At 44.3% G+C, this 25706-nt stretch overlaps 1 protein-coding gene across 5 annotated transcripts in view; it reads left to right on the forward strand.

Annotated features, from left to right (window-relative positions):
• DISC1 (DISC1 scaffold protein) overlaps positions 1-25706 on the forward strand; it is a 353788-nt gene that overhangs the window by 323344 nt on the left and 4738 nt on the right. For 3 of the 5 annotated variants that reach the window (XM_053207444.1, XM_053207445.1, XM_053207446.1), the window contains 2 exons: positions 1943-2219; positions 19416-19532. In XM_053207444.1, the coding sequence (XP_053063419.1) occupies positions 1943-2219; positions 19416-19532 (394 nt within the window). Of the gene's footprint in view, positions 1-1942; positions 2220-19415; positions 23740-25706 lie in introns of those variants that run through there. The other 2 variants (XM_053207448.1, XM_053207447.1) reach the window with 2 other exon arrangements.

Genomic DNA, 25706 nt, shown 5'->3' on the forward strand with positions numbered 1-25706 from the left:
TTACTTGTCATCTGTTTGTATCCTTATTTTTAAAGCATATCTTTTGTAAGCAACATATAGATTTTGATTTTTTTTAATTCTAGTCTAAAACCTTTGCCTTTGAAATACAATCCTTATTGTTTATATTTAATGTAAATCGAATATATTTGCTTTTTCTATGGTAAAAATGTTTCCACTTTTATCACTTTCCCCATCTGTAGCATGTTCATTCCTGTCTCCTTTACTGCTTTCATTATAGCAAAACAACAATAAAGTAGGTTTAATTTTTAAAATGTTCTCTCATATTAGCCTGTCAGTTATATACTCTTTTAACCTGTTTTACAATACCATAGAAGGTTGCATATGATTTTTTGACTTTTTAAAGTCTGATATAAATGAGCACTCTTTCGCTTTCTGGACAACACAAGGACCCTCCTTCCCTTTGTGCTGGTTGTCATGTATTTTAATTCGACATGTACTCTAGATCACAAAAAAACTATTGCTGTTTTTTACATCCACATTTACTTAGACTTACCTACATATTTATTCTTCCCATTGTTTTTCATTTCTTTATTCATGTCCTTGTTTTCAACCGGGATCCTTTCCTTTTTTCTGTATGTGTTGCCAAAGAATTATTTCGGTTCTTATGTATCTGAAATATCCTCATTTTACTTTTGTTTTTGAAGGAAATTGAAAATGATTGTATAATTTATAGATTGACAGTTATTTTCTTACAGCATTTTAAAGATACTGTTTTATCATCTCTTGGCTTCTACCATTTCTGTCACCCGTATTATTATTACTTTGAAGTTAATGCCTTTTTTTTTTTAATCTGGCTGCTTTTAAGAATTTTATTCTGGCTTTGATGCCTAGCAGTTTCACTGTGATGAACCCAGGGGCATTTTTTTTTTCCTTTGATTTTTCCTGTTTTAAGATTGTAGTGTTTCCTGAACATGTAATTTGATATCCCTTGTCAATATTTTAACATTCTTAGCTAATATTTTAATAATGTTGCTTCTGTCTCATTCTTTTTCCATCAGAATTCATCATTTATAAATGTAGGCTTTAAAATAATGATAATTAATATGCCTAAGAAGCTGGAGGGCATGATAGATCATTTAAACAGAGCACCGAAATGTAGAAAAGAAAGTGAAATAAAAATTGTAGAACTGAAAAGTAATTGAAATTGAGAGCACAATAGATACATTGCATAGCAGATTAGTAGACATAGTAGAAGGAGGGGTTGTTAAAGGGAAGACAGATGTCTAGAAAATATCCAGCCTGAAGCTGAATGGAGAGGTGAAACATGTTTGTTTTCCTATAAAATCCCAGATTTTTGCTTTTTCATGAAAAATCAAAGTTTTTGTGAACATTGAGCCTATATATTCCTTCAGTTGGAATTGAAACTTTAGTTGGCCTGGGCTGATAGAGCACTGTCTGTAGTTGGATATACTCTTCCCATTAGCCGGAGTCCACTCTTCCTTATTTCTTTTTGCCACTGAAGCTGCATAGCTGTTGCCATGGTTTATACTACCTATGCACTGCTTCATTCATTTACGTTGGCTGAGTGGGTGTTGGTAGGGGAGTGTGCGGGAGGGGAGGGACAGTCTAGGCATATGAAATAGCACATGAAAATGCACTTGGCTGGGTGAGTTGGACAAGCCTGGGGACTCAAAGGAAGCCAGCAGGGCTAGAGCACAGACATGAGCAGAGGCCGTGTTGTATTACACCAGATCCAAAACAAGTAGCTGCGAAGGACCAAGAGTTATTTCACTGTTAACTCGACGGTACACATATTTGGCCCCTCTCTACCTTCTGGTGGAAACAGTCCATCGCTATATAAAATTCAGTTGTTAACAGTAAGAAGACTAGCTAACTTTTAGCCAGGTAGACAGGCTATTGAGTCGGTAGGATGAAATGTCACTGAATACATTTTCATGCCTTCGTTTCCCCTGGGTCTTAGCTGCAAGTGTCCACTGCTTGGAAAAGTGTGGGAAGCTGACTTGGAAGCTTGTCGGTTGCTCATCCAGAGCCTGCAGCTCCGGGAGGCCAGGAGCGCCCTGTCCACAGAAGAGGAGAGGCTTATAGAAGACCCAGGGGGAGCTACTGGTCCAGCCACTCCTGCCATCCCCTCCAGGCTCCACTCTGAAGACGAGAGGAGGATCCCTTGGCAGGCCTTCGAAGAGTGGCAGGTTCACCTGACCGCATCTCTACACTGCACTGGCAGCGAACAGAAGGAGGTCTGTCCATCCCCATAGCCCCAGCAGGGGGCCTACCCTGAGGGGTACTCTGGATCCGCCCTCCAAAGGGGAACAGTAAACATTGGGAGGGCGACCCATTGAACCATGCCAACTTTTGAAGGTATTAATAACCCTGGAATATGATTACAAAATAATGTAGAATCTTTGCGGAAGTTTAAAATGTAGACGAACAAAAAAAAAATCACTTTTGACATATTTAGTTCTATGTTCTAATTTAATGGCTAGAGTTAGAATATAAACCTGGTATATAATTACCATATATCGCATATGGCATATATGTCACATATAACATATAATTATTGCATATACTATTACATATGTCACCTGTGATTTTAATTATATATTTAGAATCTATATATCATTATTTATTAGAATCACATTTTCAAATATACGTACATATCCCTTTGTTTTGGCCCAAACAAGGTGGTAATGGGCCTTTATGCTCTTTGTAATATGCTCTTTTCATTGCTTTAAATTTTTTTCCCAGTTTATTTATTTATTTTGAAAGAGAGAGCGAGCGCCAGTGGGGGAGGGGCAGAGGGAGACAGAGAGAATCCCAAGCAGGCTCCACACTGTCAGTGCAGAGCCTGATGCAGGGCTTGAACTCCTGAACCACGAGATCATGACCTAAGTCGAAGTCAGATGCTTAAGTGACTGAGCCATCCAGGTGTCCCATGCTCTTTTCATTTTTTTAAAAAACCTAATACTTGGCTCATGCTATATATATGATATATATCATATATATAATGAAAATGTGGATTTATAGAACATTTTACTCCAAGGCTGACCTAGATTAACAGAGAAGAGCTCCCCTCCCCTCTCCTCTCTCCCCTTTCCCCCCTCCCCTTCCCTTCTCTCATCAGTCCATCTTTCTCCCCCCAACCTCTCCAACCCTAGGAAGACACCTTATGATAAAAGGACTCTAGGAAACTTCTTTTCCCATTTTAGAACCACAACAGGGGTCTTTGGAGCTTTTTCTGGCCAGGTACCCAGGTGTTCTGAATATTAAAAGGAAGCAAAAGCCTGGTGAGGCTGGAGGAACATGTCATTTCATGTTCACGGCTCACATTTGACATTAGAGGTCCCTCCCCTCCCTGGGCCTTTGCTACCACGTCCCCCGCCCCCAGGTAGGCCTGCCTGTCTTATCTGTAGGCCCTTGGTCTTCCCAGAGAGCAGACACTTGCTGACAACACATGCTACAGTCACTGCCTTCTGCTTGGGAAATTGATACTTGATCCTATATTTGAATTGAATAACCTTCTGAGAAGGAAGGCTATTGTCAGTCTCTGGAATCCTGCTGGCCTCATAAATTGGGCTCTAAATTAGGCTATAGATGATCTCAACTCCTTTGTTAGCTGAAACACTGCAGGTGGAATCCTCCCCAAAGCCTGGCCACCAGCCCTGTTGGTAGAGTGACTGAAAACTCGCTGCCTGTTGCAGTTGGCCGGCTGGAAAGAAAATTCTGGTGTGGAGGGAAGTGGCGCGCAAGCAAGCGAATGGGAGTCCCGAGCTGAAGAAACAGCGGGCTCAGGGTCCTAGGCTTTGAAGGTAGGGTTGGCTGCCCACGGTGGGCTCCCAGGAGCTCAGTGCCAGGACAGGCAGGGGTCAAGCCAGGTGTGTGAGGGGGGTCAGGCTGGGACATGGGCCTTCCCTGGAGCTCAGGGCTGGTTCAGCAAATTCCACCTGTTGCGGAGTCTGTCTCCCTGCCTCCCTTCCTTTGTTGCTGTGCTCATCTGTTCTTCCAGGCTCTCTGGGGGATGACTTTCCCAGGTATAGGATTATTCTTCCTCCATAAGATTATAAAGCACCTACCAGTGGGCACAAGATTGTAAGCACCTGCCAGTCTGACTGTGGGAAAACAGCTCTGTTTGCCTAGAAGTAGGAAGTTCAGAGCCAAGGAAGAATAGTGTAGAGCCTTACCATGGAATGATACTTAAAGTTTCTGGTGAGGAGGAGGCCCGGACTGTACCCCAGGGAGCAGAACTACAGTGGCTGCTTCTCTGAGCTCTGGGGCCCACCCCCAGCTCCCCACCACCCACTGAAATTCTGAGGGTTTCCCACAGGTTTTTTTATTTTGTTTTGTTTTGTTTTTTTGCTTCTATCACGGTAGGGGTGGGGGAGACAGAGGGTATTTTAAAGCTTTGCTAAACTTTCAGTGATGTCTTCGTGTCCTGCGCCAGGCCTCATCCAATTTACCGCTTTTCTGGGTTTACATTCACATCGAAGGGTGGTCAGTCACCCTTTGAATTCGTGAGTGGCAGATGTGTTAAGATGGGTAGATATTTTCTAGAAAGGGTAAAACTAATGAGCTGTTGCCAAGAATTGGGGGAAGAGAATGATTCACAAAGCGCAACAGAGAGGAATTTGGGGGTGTGTGTAACAGAACCATTCTGTCCCTTGATTGTGGTGGTAGTTACCTGTGTACCTATGTCTGTAACTTTGCACCAGAGTGAATTTTATCATCTATAACTTTACAAAGGTGACCAAAGTTGTAAAAATAACATCGCTTGTTTAAGAGCGAGGCTATAGGTGTTGGGATCGGGGCACCCGGCTCGGGGCTCTCGTTAAGACAGTAGAGTGAGGCAGACAGCCTGAGCCTCAGAGTCTCTGCTCTGATTCGAGTTAGACCATCCACAGGCTGCATTTACGCTAAACACCCTGCCCCTCCCCCCCCCGCCCCCCCAAAGAGGACAATAAAAACTATCTTGTGAGGTTGTAAGGATTTCAATAAAAGAATGCATCTAGCAGTGAGGAGAGGCTTTAAAAAATGGGTTTGTTGTTTTGGGGCGGGTGTTATCACTCCTTTTTGGCAACCACAAGTTTCCCTAAGACCTTTTAAAAATAATATACCTGGCTTTCTTTATCAAGAGGCAGAAGCAGGCAACGAATTAGTGGGAGATAATCCAAGAAAGGAAAGGTTTAATAAAGGAAGAATCTTGTTTGTATTTAGATGGGGGATTTTAGACAGCAGCAGGCTCGTTAGGAAGGTGTTCCCGTTTTCCCACCTGGGTTTTCCAGGGAACCAGTGAGGTCTGGGTACTTGTGGGCTTACCCAGTGGCTAAAGCGTGTACTCGCTTTGCAGCTGGGAGTTGGTTTTGCTCTGGAACTCCCTGCTGGGGCTGGCCATCCCGCACAGGGTTTCTCTACTGAAGCATGACCGCCCGAAGGCAGTCAGTTTCTTTATAACCCAAATCCTCCATGAAAAATTGCTGACTTCTTAGGGAGGCCCACCGGGGCATGGATTCTCAGAGCCTTCACCGTGTGCTTCAAGTGGCCCACGTGGGTACGTGCATTTCCGCTGTACGTTGTTGTAACGAGTGGGAATGTTTCTCGTTAATTAAAGCTTCCCCCCCCCCCCCCCCCCCGTGTGCATCTCGGTACGGGTTCCCCCATTTTACAGCTGGGCCCATTAAGGCAAAGTCATTTGCTTGGGGCTTGGCTGCAGAGGAATTCGGCCACAGGGCCAAGGGCCAATTTTAGCATGCACTTCCTCCGATTGGAAGAACACTTCTTTTTCTGTTTCATTACTGCTGGCCCGCAAGCCTTTCCGCGGACTCTGGAAACAATCAGCTGCTGTTGGCCCCGGTTTACAGACGGTGCAGAAATTGCACCGGGGCCAGACAGGAGCTGGGGAAATCAGTGAGCCAGCTTCCTCCACTGTGAAGTTGCTTTTTTGTGCTCGCTGTTCTGGCCATAATACCTGCGTCATTCTCTCTTTCCGGTCTGCAGACTGTCCTGCTAGGGTGCTTTCTGTTTTTCCTACAAAGTGGGCTCCCCTCCCGCGGAGTTCCCCGGACAGTATCACTCTCCCCTAACCCCAGCTGCTTCCTTTCCAAGCCAGTAAGCTGCCACCAAAGAGGCTTAAAAAGGCCAACAAAGGACCAGAGCTTTCTCCCGCAGTATTGGAATAGCCAGCGTGCTGTCCGTGACGAAAGAAATTCGCAATAAGACACAGCCAGACGGTGTAGCTTTTATTATAGGACACAGGTCTCTCAAACCACCTCCTAGTTCCTCTTCTCGTGGTCTGTCTTGCAGAAACCGCAACAATAATGCGTCGCTGACACTTTCCAGTTTGGGTTTCCCTGGAGATGGACAGAGCGCTTGCAAAACAGTCGTCAGCCTCCTCTTTTTTCTCTCTCAAACATGACTGAATTTTCCCAAGGTTTTGAACCTTGGCGTATGTAGAGACAAGAAGTCTCCTTCACGTGAATGTTTCATTGCTCTACATAGTGTTTGTTTAAATCGTGTAATTAGAATTTCAGGTACAGCTGGCATACCTAGAGTTAGAAACAAACACAGCTCATCCGATAGGAGCAGGAGTGCGCAGGCTCCCCGGGGCCCCGCCCTGGCCCCCGGCCTTGGCCCCCGAGTTGTTGAGAGGCTGCAGAGCGCAGGGCAAGCTGGGCGGGGTGGGGGGAGGGGGCAGGGGCTGCCACTGTCATCATTTAGCGGCTCCTGCTGCTTCTCTCAGTTAATTAATGTTGTCAGCAACTCAGCCTCCTTCACCTGCCCAAGGAAAGGAAGTGGGCTCTTCTGATCAGCCTGCTTTGCCTCCTTTTTTTAAAACCACGGAACCACGTTTCTGTGCTCCAGGGCCTAACTGTGGCATTTCTTTCACTAATTAAAAATAGGTCAGTGCTTCTGAGGAAACCAGCCTTGGGGGGGCTCTTGGAGACTCTTTCACCTTGGAAATTCCTTGTCATTCCCTGACTAACGAAGGCTGAGGGATCGATAGAAAATTGTCACCTCCTAGATGGCAAGGACTAACGGCATTTGTAACGCTGGAGGCTTATCTGAGGACCGTGCGGTGGTTTCTTTGGAGTTGCTGAGAGATTTTTAAAATGCAGGGTTGCACATCTCTGCAAAATGAATTCACCCTCTGCCCCCCTTGTCATGCCTAGGCTGCTGTCTGATTCTCTCACCTCTTGGGGGCCAGAGCTGCTAAAATCAGGAACTTCCTGTACCCCACAAGCTGGCTGTCACAACTTCCCGCCCCTTTGAGCCTGAGCAGGTGGGAGACCTGGATCTGCATAGAGCGGAAGACGAGCTCTCCTCCTACAGGGTGACATCCAGAACCAGAATTAAATATTGACATTTGTTTATTTATTAATATTTTTAATGTTTATTTATTTTGGGGAGAGAGAAAGAGAGAGACAGAGACAGAGTGCAAGCTGGAGAGAGGCAGAGAGAGAGAGGGCGATACAGAATCCAAAGCAGGTTCCAGGCTCTGAGCTGTCAGCCCAGAGCCCGATGTAGGGCTCAAACTCAGGAACGGTGAGATAATGATCTGAGCGGAAGTCGAATGCTTAACGGACTGAGCCACCCAGGCCACTTAGTTTGTTTATTTTATTTTATTTTATTTTATTTTATTTTATTTTATTTTATTTTATTTTATTTTATTAATTAATTTAAAGAGAAATAGAGCAGGGAAGGGGCAGAGAAAGAGGGAGACAGAGAATCCCAAGCAGGCTCTGTGTTGTTAGCACAAAGCCCAGCATGGGGCTTGAACTCACAAACCGTGAAATCCTGACCTGAGCTGAAATCGAGAAGCTTAATTGACTGAGCCACCCTGAAGCCCCCATTGGCACTTAAAAACAGTAATTCTGGTAGTTTCATATTTGCATCGTTTACAAAAAATATTCAGAGAGGCGGGGATACTTACCACTATACTAACGAGGAAAAAAATATTTAGAAATGCAAAAATTTTTAATCTGAAATGAATGCAGGTGAAAGTTGTCATTTGATTCTGTTCTCATAATTCCTCTTTATCAGTATCGGCAAGAGGCAGTTTGCAGAGCACATTCTCCTCACGTGGAATGCCTCCAACTGTGTTCTGTTTTCATTTTCTTAAACAAAAGGGTTTTAGGATTTGACATCACTACCCCCCAAGTCTGAATGCTTATGTTGCATAGAAATTATCTAAGTACTTGCTGATGGCATGACTATTATTTACAAATAGATTTTTCCTCGAAGTTTCTGGTAGAGTCTGGCCTTATTGGACTTTGATGTTCAACGGATGTATGCTAAAAGGAAAACAGTGTAAATTCTCTTGAGTGATCATGTGATATAAAATATAGCCTTTCAAACTTGTCCTTCCTGTAAGCTGGAAACCATAGGCTAATTAACATATACAAATTAACAGCCCATTCTTTCTTTTACTGAAACAACTTTTGTTGTTGTTCTGTTAAATGGTCCTATTTAGAACCTGTTTCTGGGCACCTTCTCTGTGCTAAGTGTGCAGATACGTGAAGACAATTTATTGCTCACTTTGACCGAAAGACATCTAAATATTTCAAATGCTTTCCTTACCACTCACAACATCTGGATGCTTTTAAAGGAAATACCCACTTACTCCGGGTATAGCCATATAACTTGGGTATTTGGATGAATACTTGTATTAAATGGAGTAGTAAAGATATGCCTTCAATTTCTTAATTTGTGCCTCTCTGCTTGCTGGCATTAATGACTGTAGAATGAGTGTTCATGTGTAAAGACAAATACTCATGGAGTCTATTTCAAATAGATGTACAAGATATTATTTGTAGTACAGACAGGAGTTTTTCTTAGGTAAATATTCTTTATGTGGACAATAAAAAGAAAAGAAAAAGAAAACCATATAGCATTCCTGGAATGTATTTGCCAAGCAAATATTTTGGAAAACAGCCCAAAGGAACATATTTAAGGCTGTGATTTTAATACCGAGCTAAGGAAATGCTTTAATGCATCAGCTAAGCTCACGGATGGTGGTAATCACATCTGGTTTACCTCAAGCTATAGAAGAGGGAATGAATCTTAACAGCAGAACAAACATCATGAGGCTCAAGTCACATTTTTTTTTTTTGCAGGTATGTATATGTGCAGTGCGGGGTTAAGTTTTTTTTTTTTAAACTTAACTACTGCCGTGGCTCAAGTGATCCATTAATGCAAGTGGCTTGCCAATCATAAGGGAACACTGCTCTGTCACCTGTCCTTTCTTTATTATGTAGCCTGTGGGTTTTAGTGCAGGAAGTAAATATGTTTATGGATAGGCAGCTACTGCTGATGCCTTAGCACGTGGCCAAGGAAAACGGGGGTCTAAGTCAGCTGTTCAGTTACAGCAAAGAGTAGGGTATCCGAGGTAGGGACTTCTTTCCTTCACTGACCCCATTCCTTAGCAAGGAGGGGGGAGGGTATTTGATGACTTTGAAGGTTAGCACCCAACTCAGTGCATTTCCCACATGACATGTAGACCTAAAAGGTCCTTGTTGATTTTATCAGGTGAATTTTGAAATCATAGCAATAATTCTTACTTTGGTTATAAGGTTTTCCCATTTCAGACATCACACTGCCTCTCCCTTTGGAAGTACTTCTGACCGCATTAAAAAAAAAATCAACAGTTTAAACTTCTCGATCCACTGACTCAACGCAAGGTGTAGCCTATCTGCTGAGATTTGTGGCGGATCACCAGTGATGGACAACATTTCTGGAAATGTGTGCTCTGTTAGGGGCGGGAGCCTTTCATAAATAAAGTTGGCAGCTACGGCGTTATCTGCCTAACTAGCAAACTAAAGTACACGGCTTCCTGTTCACACGCATTTTCTATTCAGAATGAAAATAATCGATATGATTTCCTTACCGCTCTAGGTGCAGCCTGAGGAAACATTGTTACCAGATACTTACCAGATACTTGTTCATTTCGAAACAGTTACTATTATGTAGTATATTCCCTATCCTTTGCGTCTGGGCTCTAGTTTTAAAACGAAAACGTTAAATGTTGGTATGTTCGAAGTGTCTTAGGCAAGGATTGGGAAATACGGCTAAGTAAAAAAGTTCTTGGAGCCCCGGGCCATGGAGTGTGTGACTGGTTTTCACCAGAGTGTGAGATGTCGGCATCTGTACAGACTAGCACCTGAATGCAGTTTGGGATCTGAGGGTAAACTTTTGTCAATCAATGTTGTAGAAAGTCATTTTGATGGGAAAATCCTGCCCGGCAAAGGAAATCCTCTTTTCTGTTTTAAATCACGCTTCCCGGGTTTGGTGAGTAGGATAGCTATTTGGCATCATCGCTGATTCAACACAGCTGAACATTTCTGCCCACACATTCAAGTCTACAGGTTTTGGTCATGAGGTGAGTTAGGCAAATTATATCTGAAATGCCGCCCGGCCGAGTTGGTGCTCCCGAATCGCACCCATGTGGGACAGAAGGGGAGATGTACGGCTTTTTTTCTGAGGCACCTGTAAGATGCATTTGTAAAGAAGGGACTCGCCAGTGACCCTGGAAAGCAGGGATGGATCCCAGGCAAGCCTGTTCCTGTCTGCACTGAGGGAAAGGGACTGCGTTCAGAGAGGTGTCCTCACGGGCCTCCCGCCTGGCTCTTCGCACTCTGGCGAGAGGATGCCACGGGCATTGCAATCTGAGAAACAGCCTAGCTTCCTCTAGACGTGGTGTAAAGAGGGATCCCCATTTGTTTCTTCCACAAATATTTACTGAGCACCTCTGGAGTGCTAGGCAGGGCATTAGTCACTGGGTTCAGGGATGGCAAGACACCCTGTGCTACCTTCCGAAGTAGCAGGAGGGTATGTACCCATTAAAAAAAGTAACATGCTTGAGTCCTAACTGGGTTGAGGTATAGGAGATCGAGGGATCCAGAAGCCTTCCTAGAAGAAGTGGGGAAGAAATGGAACCTTTAGGGTTAATATATATTATATATATGAATATTATATTATATATAATATATATCATATCATATCATATTATATTATATATAGGGGCATCTGGGTGGCTTAGTTTGTTAAGTGTCTGGCTTCAGCTCAGGTCATGATCTCGTGGTTCATGAGTTTGAGCCCCGCGTTGGGCTCTGTGCTGACAGCTGGGAGCCTAGAGCCTGCTTCAGATTCTGTGTCTCCCTCTCTCTTTGCCCTTCCCCTGCTTGCACTCTGTCTCTCTCTCTCTCAAAAATAAATAAAATATTAACATATATATATATATATATATTTTTTTTTTTTTTAGAGAGAGAGAATGAGTGGGGGAGAGGCAGAGAGAGGGAGACAGAGGATCTGAAGTAGGCTGCACACTAACAGCACAGAGCCCACTTCAGGGCTCGATTTCACAAGCCGCAAGATCATGACATGAGCCAAAGTCGGACACTCAACTGACTGAACCACTCAGGTGCCCCTACAGGGTGTTGTTTTTTTTTTTAATGTTTTTATTTATTTTTGAGACAGAGAGAGACAGAGCATGAGCAGGGGAGGGGCAGAGAGAGGGAGACACAGAATCTGAAGCAGGCCCCAGGCTCTGAGCCATCAGCACAGAGCCCGATGCGGGACTCAAACTCATAGACTGTGAGATCATGACCTGAGCTGAAGTTGGACGCTTAACTGACTGAGCCACCCAGGCGCCCCTTTTTTTTCTTAATGTCTTTATTTTTATTTATTTAAGAGAGAGAGAGCATGAGAGCAAAGGTAGAGGTCCAGAGAGAGAGAGAGAAAGAGCGAAGGAGAGAGAGAGAGAGAGAATCCCAAGCAGGCTTCACTCTCAATGCAGAGTGTGACATGAGGCTTGATCCCACAACCCTGGGATCGTGACCTGAGCTGAAATCCAGAGTCAGACGCTTAACTGACTGAGCCACCCAGGTGCCCTGAATCTGCAGGGGGTTGAAGAGAGAGATGGTATTAGCCAGGCAGAGAAGGGGAAATGCTGAACAGTGTGGCCATTTACCTGGTGATGTTTCTTTCATTCTGACCCATAGGGAAAAATCATATGGCTAAGGAGGGGGGCTAAGTGAGGGGATAGAGGTACAGAAAGGAAAAAAAAACAACCTGTAATTCATCCATTCCGAATCGCAAATCCTACAAAATTCCATTTCAGCTAGGAACACCAGTGACTTTGTAGTGGGTGATGTGTTTATTTATCAAGGATCGGTCATGTGGGGTTTTTTGTTTTGGGTTTTTTTTTTTTTTTTTTTTTTGCCACATTTAATTTAATAATGCAAATGGAAACGAATGTTACAAACCAGCCTCATGTTTTATGGGCATGTGGACAAAAGGTTCCTGGCTCACCCCTGCAGCCAGCTTGTCCTGTGGCCATTATCACCACCTCCAGCTGATACGTATCTGAATCCTGGAGGACGCACCCTCTTCGTGACACAGAGCCCTCCAGGAATCAGAGCAGACTTCGCAGAGTTCTGAGGGTGGAAGAGAGGAGAGGTCACATCTTCAGGCACCGTTTACTTCTCTGATTTCTATCCATCATCGTTTTGTGCCCTCCCCTCCCCCCCAATTCCCACCCTGGGCCAGCCCAACAAGAATCCCTTTCTGTGTTTCCCCTCTGCACGGCTAAGTCAGACTCTGAGGGAAGAACCTGCTAGATCTGGGAAATCTGTGTCTTAGACCCCAACCTGCGCCTTTCTCAGTGTACGACCTTCAGGCTCTTTGAGATGCTTTCCGTGTGTACAAAAGGAAGAATTGAACTAGATGATTTCTAAGTTCCCCCCTGCCAGCTGCAATTCTCTCTGCTCCTAGGTATCAAGATCCTCCGGGAAGGGCTCAAGACATCCTTAGTGGCCCTGACTGAGGTGGCCCTTTATAAATGCTTGCATTTGATGTCCTGGAAAACAAGGTGGGTGTTCAGATGAGGGGTTTCATTGTCACGCAGTTCTGTCCCAAGCTGTTGACTCCCAAACAGTATGGCTGACTTACAGTTCCCTTGAACAGAAACGCCAGAGATTTCTGTTAAAGATTTCATGGAAGAACAACTTCTTTGAAAGACAAACAAGCAAACAAAACCCCGTTAATAGCTCCTGTTTCCTTTGCTTGTTTTAACTCTCCATCGAGGTGTAGACACATAAAGCGGGTGAAATCAGAAACTGGGGTATGGTTGACGGCAAAGCCCCCTGCTCTCCTGCCATGTCATCTCTGCGGCGTAAAGCCTTAAAACCCGCTGGCTTAAAAGAACACACTCAGGAAAGGCGTTCTCAAGGCAAGAGACAAAGCATGCTTGATGCTTCCCGTAGAGGCTGCGTGACTGTAGAATGCGCGCACTCATGTTCTGAGGAGGACATAGCCATTCCATGCAGTGAGTGTGCCCCCTGGGGTGAATGTGAGACAGCAAGGCAGAAATCCACTGGCCTGTTCCTTCTACCTCTTGTGCTGGAAGCCCCTTCCCGTGCTGAGACGTCTGCTACAGGAAGAGCCAATTCTCCCAAAGGCAGAAGGGAGTGAGGCCCTGTTGGTGTTATCGCAAGCAGATATGTTGCTGAGGATGTGTGCCTGCGCTGGTTCGTAGCCCTGCCTGCACATCTGACCGGGAGCCAGGGATCTGGGGACCAGGCACCGGTGGTGGTAGTGGTGGCTCATCAAGATCTCCTTCTTGAACATCTCAGCTCATTGCTGCAGTTCTGAGCACGGCTGGGACCTCCCCACCTGGGCCCGGCGTGGGCATTAGCGTGTGGTTGAGTTTCAAGAGCTAGTCAGTGTTGGGTGTGGCTCTTTAGCTGGGACCGGTGAGTGTACTTCCGGCTGGAGTTCTTCAACAGTCCCCTCCCCCACCCACGCGGGATCCTGTGAGGTAAAACCTGCGTAGCCTGCTGTGCTGGCTACGACAGCTGCATAACAGATCACCCCAACTTAGTGATTTAGAACAACCGTTTGCTGTACGAATGGGTCTGTGGGTCAGCAATTTGGATGGGGCCTCGTGGGGAGGGCCGTCTCTGCCCCACACTGTTTGAGCGTTAGCTGGATGATTGGATCGTGGAGTTTGGAATCATTTGAAGACTTACTCCCACCCACATCATGTCTGGCTGATGGGGCGAATTAGTGGAGAGTTTTCAAAGCCACTTTGAAATGCCAAACAACCTGTAATTCATCCATTCCGAATCGCAAATCCTACAAAATTCCATTACAGCTAGGAACACCAGTGACTTTGTAGTGGGTGCTGTGTTTATTATCAAGTCATATGGTCATGCGAGGTTTTCATTTTTTGGCTTTTTTTTTTTTTTGGCCACATTTAATTTTTTTTTAATTTTTTTTTCTTAACGTTTTATTTTACTTTTGAGACAGAGCGAGACAGAGCATGAACGGGGGAGGGGCAGAGAGAGAGGGAGACACAGAATGGGGGGCCGGCTCCAGGCTCCGAGCTGTTAGCACAGAGCCCGACGCGGGGCTCGAACTCACGGACCATGAGGTCATGACCTGAGCTGAAGTTGGACACATAATCCACTGAGCCACCCAGGCGCCCCTTGCCACATTTAATTTAATAATAAAAATGGAAGCAAATGTTACAAATTTCAAGCCAAGAGGAGCCTAGTGCATGAAGAGCACTGGGAGTCTCAACCAAACACCCACACATGGCTTGACCACGGACCCTGGGCTTCCTCACTGCATGGAGACTGTGTTCCAGGGCACGTGATCTGAGAAAACATCATCTATTATGAGCTGGCTTTGGATGTCAGGAAAGTCACCTTTGCCATGTTCTGTCCATTGAAAGATTCTCAGCGGCCCAGCCAGGCTCAAGGTGGAGTTGGGGAGGGAATAGTAAACTCTTGACAATAGAGAGGCAGGGTTCTGGAAAGCTGTACTGCTGTGGCCACACAGGCACTCTGCTCTACCTGGGCATAGCATGGAAAATACAAGGAAGTTCTGACCAGTCCCTCGAGTTTAAGGTTAACAGGCAGGACCTCTGCAGCTGTGCTCAGCTTGTATTAATGGCTCTGGTCCCACTTTAGCCTCTACAGACAACTAGGATTCCTCTGGAGAGAGAAGAATTTTTCACCAGCTTAGTAGAAATATGTAAATCTGCCCTTCATCGGCTGTCACTGCTCAGGTGGGGTCTTAACCTAGATTCCCAAGGTTCCAAGTGACAGCATGAGAGTAGAGCCATAAACTCCTCAAATAACACGCATCTGAGGCCACACGCAGGACCAGGAGTTCAGGAGCAGAGTTGGCCGGGCCACCGAGTAGTGGTTTGTGCAGGAACCTTGTAGAGATTCTGTAACTTAGGGAAACAGCCAGTGTCAGGATGCCAGTCAGATCTTCTGTTAGTGGTCATAGAACCTTGAGCTCTTTGAATCTGATTATTTTTGCCTCTTTGTGTCCTTTTTTTTAATATGTAGAGATATTTATTTATTTATTTACACATTCATTCATTCATTCATTCATTGCCTGAGCAGGGGAGGGACAGAGAGAGGGAGAGAGAGAATCCCAAGCAGCTCCAGGCTGACAGCGGGGCTCAGTCTCACGAACTGTGAGATCAAGACCTGAGTCAAAATCAGGAGTCGTATGCTTAACTGACTGAGCCACCCAGGCGCCCCTCTTTGTGTCTTTTTAATCTGTAAAATTGTTCTATAAAATATTCACATGTATTCCTTCCATACTTTTCCATTATGGTTTGAACTAGCGTTCTTGGTAATGTTTTTCTTTCTTCTATTTTAGAGATACGGAAAATACAACAAAGTACAGAGAACAAAATAAAAACCTTCTATAACACCACCCCTTGAAATAATAATTGTTAACATTTGCATGCTTTATCTATTATGTATTGCCTCATCATTAAATATTTTGTGAATAGCTAAATATGAATCGAATATACCAGAATTTATTTTAACCATCTCTTTTATTGTTCAGCATTTATTTCCTCTTCCCCATACTTCTCATGCAATTACCGTTGCATTACTGAAATACATTTTTCTTTAACATATATGATAACATTTTCCATACTTATTTAAAAGGCTTAATAAAAAGTATTTAAATCTAAATAAAAGTTTTTCCATTGTGATCGATTCTAGGAAACAGAATTATTGGATTAGAGACAATGAACAATTCAAAGTGTTTGTTATATGTCTGAAATTGGTTTCCCAAATGCACACAATCACTATCAGTCTGTACATAATTTTAAAAGGCAAACAGGTGGGAGTTGCCTGTTTGTGGCGGGGTGTGGGGTGTCAAGCCAGGTTTTAAAGGAACTTAATTCAGCTTTGATTTATATTTATTTCAGCCTGAAGATGAGGATTTTTTAAAATTTTGTTAAATCTTTATTTATTTTTGAGAGAGAGATGGAGTGTGAGCAGGGGAGAAGCAGAGAGAGAGGGAGACACAGAATCTGAAGCAGGCCCCAGGCTCTGAGCTGTCAGCACAGAGCCCGACGTGGGGCTCGAACTCATGAACCGCAAGACCATGACCTGAGCCAAAGTCGGACGCTTAACCGACCAGGTGGCCCTGAGCCTGAAGATGAGGATTAAGTCATTTGGCTGCGTCTTATGTACTTTCTGTTCTTCGGGTCCATGTTCTGAGCCTATACTTTTCCCTCCCTTCAAGTGTATTTTCAGTCATACATATTTTCCCCCAAAACACTATGCTTTTCTGGGGCACCTGGATGGCGCAGTTGATTAAGCATCCGACTTCAGCTCAGGCCATGATCTCATGGTTGGTGAGCTCGAGCCCCGTGTCTGCTCTGTGCCGACAGCATGGAGCCTGCTTCACATTCCGTGTCTCCCGCTCCTTGCCCCTCCCCTGTTCACACTCAGTGTGTGTGTCTCTCTCTCTGTCTCAAAAATAAAGATTAAAAACAAAAGCGCTATGCTTTTCTCCGCATAGGACTTGTGGTTTCACCTCTGTCCATCGTTTTCCTCCAGATGCTCTTTTTCATCATGTCTCCTTTATTTCATGCATGACTGTGGCGTCGCTCAGTGCCCACGGCCTCTGCTTCCATGCAATTTGTCTGCCTTGTAATTCTGCATCTTTGAATGATAATGTTATTACTTTTAGGATCAGTAAAATATGGACATATATGTGATTGTTACATATTTGCTGTCTTCCCGTCTTCCCAGCTGTGGTCAATTATGGGCAGACCTTCATGCACGCTTCACGTGCCTTTTTGTCTAATTGTGTCCATTTGTCCTTGAAAATTGTATGAGGTTGTCACTAGATTTTTTTTCCCTTCTGTATATACATTTACTTGCAGTATAAAGGACTTCTCCAATATCTGCAATAGTTATTTGTCGTTCCCCTTAGCCCTGTTCTATTCTAAGATAGTTGACCAATTGGGATATAAACTCAAAAGTATTGTGGAGTTAATATAATGAATATTAAATTACATATCTGGACTTAATGATTATTCATGGCCTCCAATTATAATATTACATAACTCAGGATCTCTAAGGCCTTTTTAACAGTAAATATCACCACACCTGGGCATTTTGTTGTTGTTGGGTATTAATTGTAGCTTTGGTCGTAACCCTGCAGTTTAATCTAAATATATATCTTAATTCTTTTCCTTGTGCAAAATTCTTTTTAGCATACTTTTTAAGACTTTCACTCTGGGTTGGGAAAATATTACTTTTACATTTGGTTAGATTTTAATTCTGAGTCTACGTTTTGCTGCTTATTTATCTATTTATTTATGTATTGTTATTAGTTTTTTTTTGGTTTTTTTTTACTGAAATATAATTGACATAGAACAGGGTGTAAGGTATGCAACATGTTGCCTTGGGATGTTTATGTATCACAATATGATTATCACCCTAGCTTTACCTAACACTTCTATCACGTCACATAATTATCATTTCTTGATTGTGGTGAGAATGTTTAACATCTAGTCTGTTAGCATTGTTGAAGTTTATAGTATAGTATTGTTGACTGTAATCACTGTACCGTGCATTAGATCTTTAGGACTTATTCATCTTCTAGAGACACGTTTGCCCCTTTGAACAACATCTCCCACCCCCACCCTCCAGGCCCTGCTAACCACTATTCTACGCTCTGTTTCTACTAAGTTGCCTTTTTGGATTCCACAAAGAAGTGATATCATGCGATATTTGTCTTTTTCTGTCTGGCCTGTCTCACTAAGCATAATGCTGCTTTTTTCCCTTTTCCTTGATTCTAAGATTCCCTATTTCCTCTCATTTTTTTTTTTTTTTGACCTCGTTCATTCTTTTCTTTTAAAACTCTGTGGGCTTCTCTATGCCAGGTCATGTGCTTGAGGGTCTGGGATGAGTGGACAGCCCATGCCTGTGAGAACCTAACGCGGATCAGAATGGCAGGTGGAATGGTGTGCCAGAAGGCAACGGGGCCATCCAGTTGGCCAAAATGCGGCTGTGTGTAAGGGCATGAGGGGACACAACTGGGGTGGGCCTAGTGGCAGGTTGTGAGAGGGGAGAGTGTGGCCTCTGCTCTGTGGTGGTTTTGTGGTGGCAAGTGGGATAAAGAGGGCACTTTGGGGTTCATGTGTGGGACAGAAGTTTGAAGGGGGAGCACTGGGATGGAAGGAGCTCCAAGGCTTAGATATTCATTCACGGAACCAATGGATACCTTGTGCCTGCCATGCGTCAGAAGCTCTGTACCCCACAGTGAGCAAGACACCATCCACCTTGCTCTTATGGGGCTTGTGCTCAGGTAAAAGAGAAAGCAAATTAGCACCCGTGGTCGTGGCAGCAGCAGCTGCATATACAACAAACACCTAAAGTCGCCCTAATTGGGCACCTGGGTGGCTCAGTCAGTTAAAGCATCTGGCTCTTGGTTTCAGCTCAGGTCATGATCTGACAGTTCATGAGTTCGAGCCCCGCATCGGGCTCTGCTCTGACAGTGCACAGCCTGCTCGGGACTCCCTGTCTTCCTCTCTCTCTGCCCCTCCCCTGCTGGCTCTCTATCTCTCCCTCTCTCAAAATAAATAAATAAACGTTTAAACAAATAAAAAATAAAATAGAGTCTCCTTAACTGTCTAACTTTCAGGGATTGTGACTGGTGTGTAAACAAATACCCAGTGCTCTGTTAGATCCCTGTGCTCTTAAAGGAGTAGCTTCACAGGTCAACCTGGTTGTTCCTGTGACTCACCCCAGCCTCCCTTGGATTAGAATTCCTATTATAATGTGAGTTTGCCTACGGATGCTGCTGGAAAACTCATGCTTCCCCTTTGATAATTCGACATGAGGAGTTGACATACTGGAAATAACCTTTGAAATGACCACAGAAGGGAGGTCACCTGTGGAGCTCGTCATTCGGTAACAAACTGAAATCGGCTCATGTCGTCTCAAGAATAACCTCCTGGGAAGACAGAGGTTCTGGCATGATTCTCCTGGGGTGCAAATCCGGGAGAGCTCTGTTGGGAGGTCTTTCCTCTGGGTACCACTGGGTACTACAGACGGGTTCATGGTTCCGAAAAAGTCTATAGCTTACGAGTGATCTCGCTCTTTTTCTCTGGCCAGGAATCTTGGGTCCTTTCTGCCGAACTTGGAGAAAAATGTGAAGCCATCGACAAGAAGCTATTGTACTTGGAAGATCAGCTGCACGCGGCAATTCATAGTCATGATGAAGATCTCATTCATATCCTTTTCATCGTGCAGATTAAGCACCTGCTATGTTCTTTTGTAAAAGCAAGTCTTAAAAAAAGACTCAGTGTTTCCATGCCCTAGCACATGGAAACAGATACTGCTGTTATTTATAGCACGGCACACCTTAGATCTCGGAGATAATCCTGTGTGCGACGTTTTGCTCTCTAGCTTTTGGTAGTTCAGCATTTTCGATGATTAAGCCTGACCGTTAAAAATTAACCATGAAGTTCAGACCTACACACAAGGCCAAAACAAAATGCAGTTTTCAGCAGGTGGGAAGCTGGGTTTGTGGGGCTCAGATGGTGGTGACGTGGACTGGCTCAGTTTTCTAGGGGCTTCTCTGTACCAAGAAACCCAAATCCATCTTTGGTTTTCTTTACCGTACAATCCTGCTCTGTAATGAGCAGTAGAGTGTCATAACTGACAGGACTTTGGATCATTCCCTTTCAATTTCTTCTTGCACGAGACTCCACATACTTGGTGTCCCATCCGCGGATGCCTTCACCAACACTAGTTGCCACTGAGCAAGGTGGCAGGAGAACATTCAGAACCATCGTTATGTGTCCGTATGGAGCCCTACATCCCGGGCTGATGGGTGGACGCCGTCAGTTCTGGTTAGTTATTTTGAGGGCAAATGGAAGGGTGAGTGGATGGATGAAGGGGTATGAAGCCCCATCCTGTCAGTTTTCAATGATTCAATCAGAAGGGGGCATGTCTCTAGACAAAAACCCTTCTCCGTTCACTCATACTTTCTATTCAGTAGTGCGACTCTAAGTACGTGTGTTTGCGGGAAATGTAGCTATAATGTGGGAAATGTATTCTTCTCACTGCTGATTTACTTTGCAGAATTCCAGCTCTTTTTATACTTTATCTTGAGTGACTCTGTGTGTGTGTGTGTGTGTGTGTGTGTGTAAGTAGCTTTGAATGGTCAAGGACTAATCGTAATCACAAATATTCAGATCCACAGTTTAATGATGGAGTCAACGCTGTTTCCTTCTTCATTATAACCTTAAATCTTAGACCTAGGTTATTAAACTTAGCAGGAAATTTCTTCAACTTAATCAGTGGTTACTTTCACGTTGCTCAAGGTAGATTTTTAACAGCAGACATTCTGTTCTTCATAACCTCCTGCCTCTTACAAAACTGGTGTTTAAGCCATTGTTAGAAAGTTGGCCAAAGAAACAGCAGAAGAATTTTTTGCATTTTTGCTTATTCCATGTTCATGGGTCACCTAAATTTGAGTACTTTAAGGGGGCATGGGCTCCAGCAAATGGACAAATGAGTCTGTGCCTGGGAGCAAAGCACTGCAGACAGCCAATGTGTACAGAGGGGTGCCTGGCCCCAGCCCGGCAGGTGGGGGCTTCCCCAGTGGGGCTTACAGTGAGGTCAGGTAGCAATTCTGAGGGCGGCAGGCAGGGTCTGTGTTGATCTAGAGACTTAAATTTTCTAAAATTAATAGTCGAGTTTGTTTGTAGGGAATTAGGTTTTCTCCCTAATAGGGTCAAGTGGCAGGGACGGAGGCTGGGAGGGTAAAGAGCTGTGTATAAATAAGTCGTCCTCCAGCCAATCCAAGATTCAGAGGCAGTAAGACCGTGGACAATTGATAAAGCCTTGTTATGAGTCAGCTTTCTCGTCTGCAACAGTGTGACATGTGCCCAGCAGGTTCATGAGGCTAGATTCAGGAAAAATCCTGAACTTGTTTGGACATGACAAGTGCTAGGTTTTCAGTAGAAAATGACATTCTACAAGTCCATTTGCCTCAACATTTTCAGTGTTTGTGTCAAAAGCCTCAGCCACATCCCATTTATATGTAAGACCTTTCAAGGTAGGCGTACTCCATTATTTCGTCATGATGCTTGAATGACTCCACTGGTCACCACACAGTGGCCTGTATGAAAAGTTATTTAAGTTTAAAAAAACAGCCGTAGATGCCTAGGGTTCATTATTCCTACTTGAAAGTTGAGAAAACCAAGGCTTAGCAATTCCGTGACTCATCCAGGGTCATTTCTAATGAGTGGCAAGCTCCATGGTCCTCGGTCCATTTGGGAGGTAGCTCAACCTCTAAGGAAGTGGTCAGGCCTGTTCTGTGGACACAGAGATAGTCTAAAGTTTTTAAGTTATAATAAAAGTATTTCATTGACGTTAGGGTTTTTGAGAATTTTGCTGATCCTTGCGGAGATAAGCGGAGACGTAGTGGGGGGCATGTCAATCCAGGGCTGGGAAACACTGTTTTAGGTACTGAAGACACTCCCCTCCCCACCCCTCAAAGCAAATCTGTACTACCATATGGATTTCAATCCAAACTTTCCTCTGAAGCCCAAACTTTGTTCTGTGTCACTGACTGAAAGCAAATACACAGAAGGTATCTTTGAACTCATACAACACAGCCCTTAGATTGGAGTGGGGTATGGCACCTTAAAATAGAAAGACATATTTACAAGGCTCTGCATAGGCTCCCTGCACAAACCAAAGCCCTTGTTTCAAATTAGACCTTATCTACAGGTTCAAAGAGGCTGCTGAATCCGCCAGCCAAACTCTGACTGGTTGGTGTTTCCTTTCTTGATCAAAGATACAAAGCTGAGTACAGTTGAAAGAAACAGCTTGCCATCAACAACACGGAAGAATTACACAGTGAGTGTAATGTTTTTGTTTCATTCCATTAAGCACTCTGCCAGAGCCTAGCGCGCAGATGATATGGCGCGAACGTGATTAACGTGCGTCCACAGTGAATGTCCACGTCCAGAAGATTCCAGCCCTGGATGCTACGAATGCTCTTTTGGCGGGTGGAGGGCACTGGGCTTCCACATAAGCCCATGCATGTGAGAAAGCATTGTTAGTAAGGTGTCAACAGAGGGCTGGGCCACTCGTCAACAGTGGGGATGCGTTTCCAGACAGATCCCCTGGGCATCCTGACTTGATATTGGGGCTTTGGGCAGCCTACTGGGAGTGTCCTGCTTCTATGAAGAAGACATTGGATTGACAGCTCCAAGAAGGGAAAGAAAATAGACCCGTGTCTTCATCATCCTGACGGACTCACTAAATTACACGTAGCATGACCAGACGGTGACACAGACCCATGACTGCTACTGTACCGGCAAGTGTCTGAAAAAAGTCTCCACCATTAATTGGAAGAGCCGGCATCACGGAGGTGACTCATGCCTGGTGCCTGAGGAGAGGACAGGAGGCGTGACTCCCCTGCCAGTCAAGTTGGGATTTCCAAGAGCATTAGTCTGAGTCTCTAGTGCAATTTCACAGTCCTTTGGGGTCCTAATTAGCAGTTCTGTTTTGAAAACCATTTTGAACGGTTCCTCCATGCTCAGAATGCTTTAACTGAAAATTATCCAAGTGAGGTGGATTTTTTTAAGCAGATTTCTTCTTGTTTTTTTTTTTTTTTTTCTCCTTCAACTTCTACAACACACTTCCAGAGGGGAAAGAAAGAGTGCATCTCAGATTGGGACACTTTTGGCATATTTCAAAGCCCCCGGGGCAGTTCTGCCCACCTCTGAATCACAGATGAGATGGGACAGGCTGCTTCTCTTTTGGTTCTATTTGCATCCATGTCCGGGAGACCATCATGGAATTCTGTTCTCTCTGCTTATTTGGAATGCATGGTGCCCAATCGATTCGTTTTGGTGGTGCCTGATGGCATGCAAATGCTCTAATACAGCCAGGTGCGTGCACAAACATCACATCCCCCTACGATCCCTTGTCTGGCTCAACTTTCCAATGTGTAGCTTAAACAAAAGTAACAGGAGTCTGGGGAGATTTGCTGTGCCTTCTTGGAAATGTTTTCCCCGAAGAGCTAAAAGGCTGGAAGAGACACCATGAGGATCACAGAACTAACTCTACTTGGGAATCTTACGGATAAGAAAACAGACCTTAAGAGGTTGTCCCTGAAAGCATCGTGTGCGCTGGACAGATGCGGATATGGTGGCCAGGATTTTTTTTTTTTCTTCCAGGGGCTTCCACCAAAGGGAGCCGGGTGGGGAGAGGAAGCCTAGGAGGCAGTGTGGACACCGGGCTGTCCTCCTGCTGGCTTGGCGCACTGCAAACTGGGCACTTGGTGGGCACCATGAAGAGTTTCTCCTGTAAGAGCATCAACCCCACTGAGGCAGGACACGTGTATGGGTGAGGCTTTCCTCTTGGCTCTTCAGCAACGGTGTTCCTTGCCTTCCTTTTTCCTGAAGGTAAATCCTCTCACTGTGGCTGACAAGCCACAGTGGCTGGGAAGGCATCACTGCTGATCCCGGAGAAACACTTTAGCAAATGAGAGGCTGTTTCAAAGGAATACTGTTGTCTCTTTTTGAATTGAACCAGACCAGATGAACTGACCTACTTTTGACCAAGCTACTAAAAGATTGCTTGGAAACCCAATTGACAGTCAAACCCTCAACGGTTATTAAACATAAACAAAAGGCCTCTTTGAAAGAATTTGAGGGTCTTTGCAAATGGCTGCCCCAACTGGCAATATCGTCTTACCACTGTGTTCCTGGATGACATCTGTGAAAGTTGACTTAGCTGGCTCACTTCTTTGTTCATTGCAAACATATTTTGCCTTATTTTATTAGCAAGAGTATAAGAACTTAGACCCTTGCTTAATATGTGTATAGTCTATCCCAAAGTGGTAAAGAATGGTTTTGGGTTCCCAAGGTGTTTTTAAAGATGGCATATTAATCCTTGTGCCATTACTGTAATTAATGTGCTACTTTTCTTAGATGCCATAGATATCTAGTGACATATCTGTTACAGGGGAAATTTCTATTTAGCTATATAGAGGTCTCAATGGCACAGGAGTCACAAGAATCATTCAGCTCTTCGAGACTTTCTCTTATACTTAGATGTAATGAGCACCTCTATCACATATACCTAAAATTCCTGTAATTTTTATAGGAGGTGTACTTTATTTGCTCAGCACTTGGATAAAAAGGAAGGCCAAATATGTCAGTGGGCTTCCACTTTGAGTTTATTGGACTGACAATCAGACACTCTGACTCTAGATCAGTCTCCTCCTTGATAAATTGTAAGTTCATTGCTTAGATAAAAAAAAAAATCTGGGAGTCATTCTCAATGCCTTTTCCCTCTTTCGCCTTCCACATCTGGTCCATCACCGTATGCCGTTGGCTCTACCTTCCGAACATATGTAGGATCTGGTCACCTCTCACCTCCATGGCCACTACCCAGGTTCAGTATGTGACCTTTTCTTGCCTTTTATTGCAACCACCTCCTCTCATCTCCATGCTTCTGCCATTGCCCCCTTTAGCCTATTAGGGATGAAAGTGGCCAAAGTGATCAGCCACTGCCCTGCTCCAACCCTCCATGGCCCCCATCTCACAGTCTACATACCTGCCCATACGGGTTTACTTTCTGCTCCACTCACTGGCACTACACTCATCTGCTTCTTATATCCAGAACCTTTCTTAGTACACAGCAGGAGCTCAGGAGATGTTTGAATATTCGAATGAGTTAAGGAAAGAACAAGGATCTTTTTCTGTTTTATTTCCCCAACTGCTTAATGGCGGAAACTTTCAAGTGATTTCTTTTATAAACACATTGATTTAAATATAAAAGGATGTGTGTCCATTTGAAGATTACAGAAGTATGGGGGAGAAAGGCTACATATTCCTCCCAGGACCAATACCTAGAAGCTTACCACTGTGCCCTTCTAAGGCACCTTTCTAGGTAGAAATCACTTCTGTCTAGAGTTTTTTGGTTTTTTGGTTGTTTTTTTTTTTTTTTTGTAAAATTAGGATAATTTCATATAAATTGTTCTGTAACTTGCTCCCCACCCCACCCCCCACTCCACATTTTATCCTGGATTCTCTTCCATTTTAGCGCATTCAAAATGTTTTGGAACTTATATTTAATAAGGCATCACACAGGCAGGTTGGTTAGAAGGAGGTATTTTATAAATAAGAACATGATTTATTTTTAGTTGTTTTTTTTTTTTTAGTTCCAGTATAGTTAACATACAGTGCTATGTTAGTACAACATAGTGATTCAACACTTCCATACCTCACCCGGTGCTCATCACAACAGGTGCACTCCTTCATCCCCATCACCTATTTCCCCCCTCCCCCCACCCACCTCCCCTCTGGTGACCATCAGTTTGTTCTCTATAGTTAAGAGTCTGTTTTGGGGGTTTGTTTTGTTTCTTAAATTCCACAT

Source organism: Acinonyx jubatus, chromosome D2 (assembly GCF_027475565.1).
Source record: "Acinonyx jubatus isolate Ajub_Pintada_27869175 chromosome D2, VMU_Ajub_asm_v1.0, whole genome shotgun sequence".
In the NCBI taxonomy this organism is placed as follows: Eukaryota; Metazoa; Chordata; class Mammalia; order Carnivora; family Felidae; genus Acinonyx; species Acinonyx jubatus.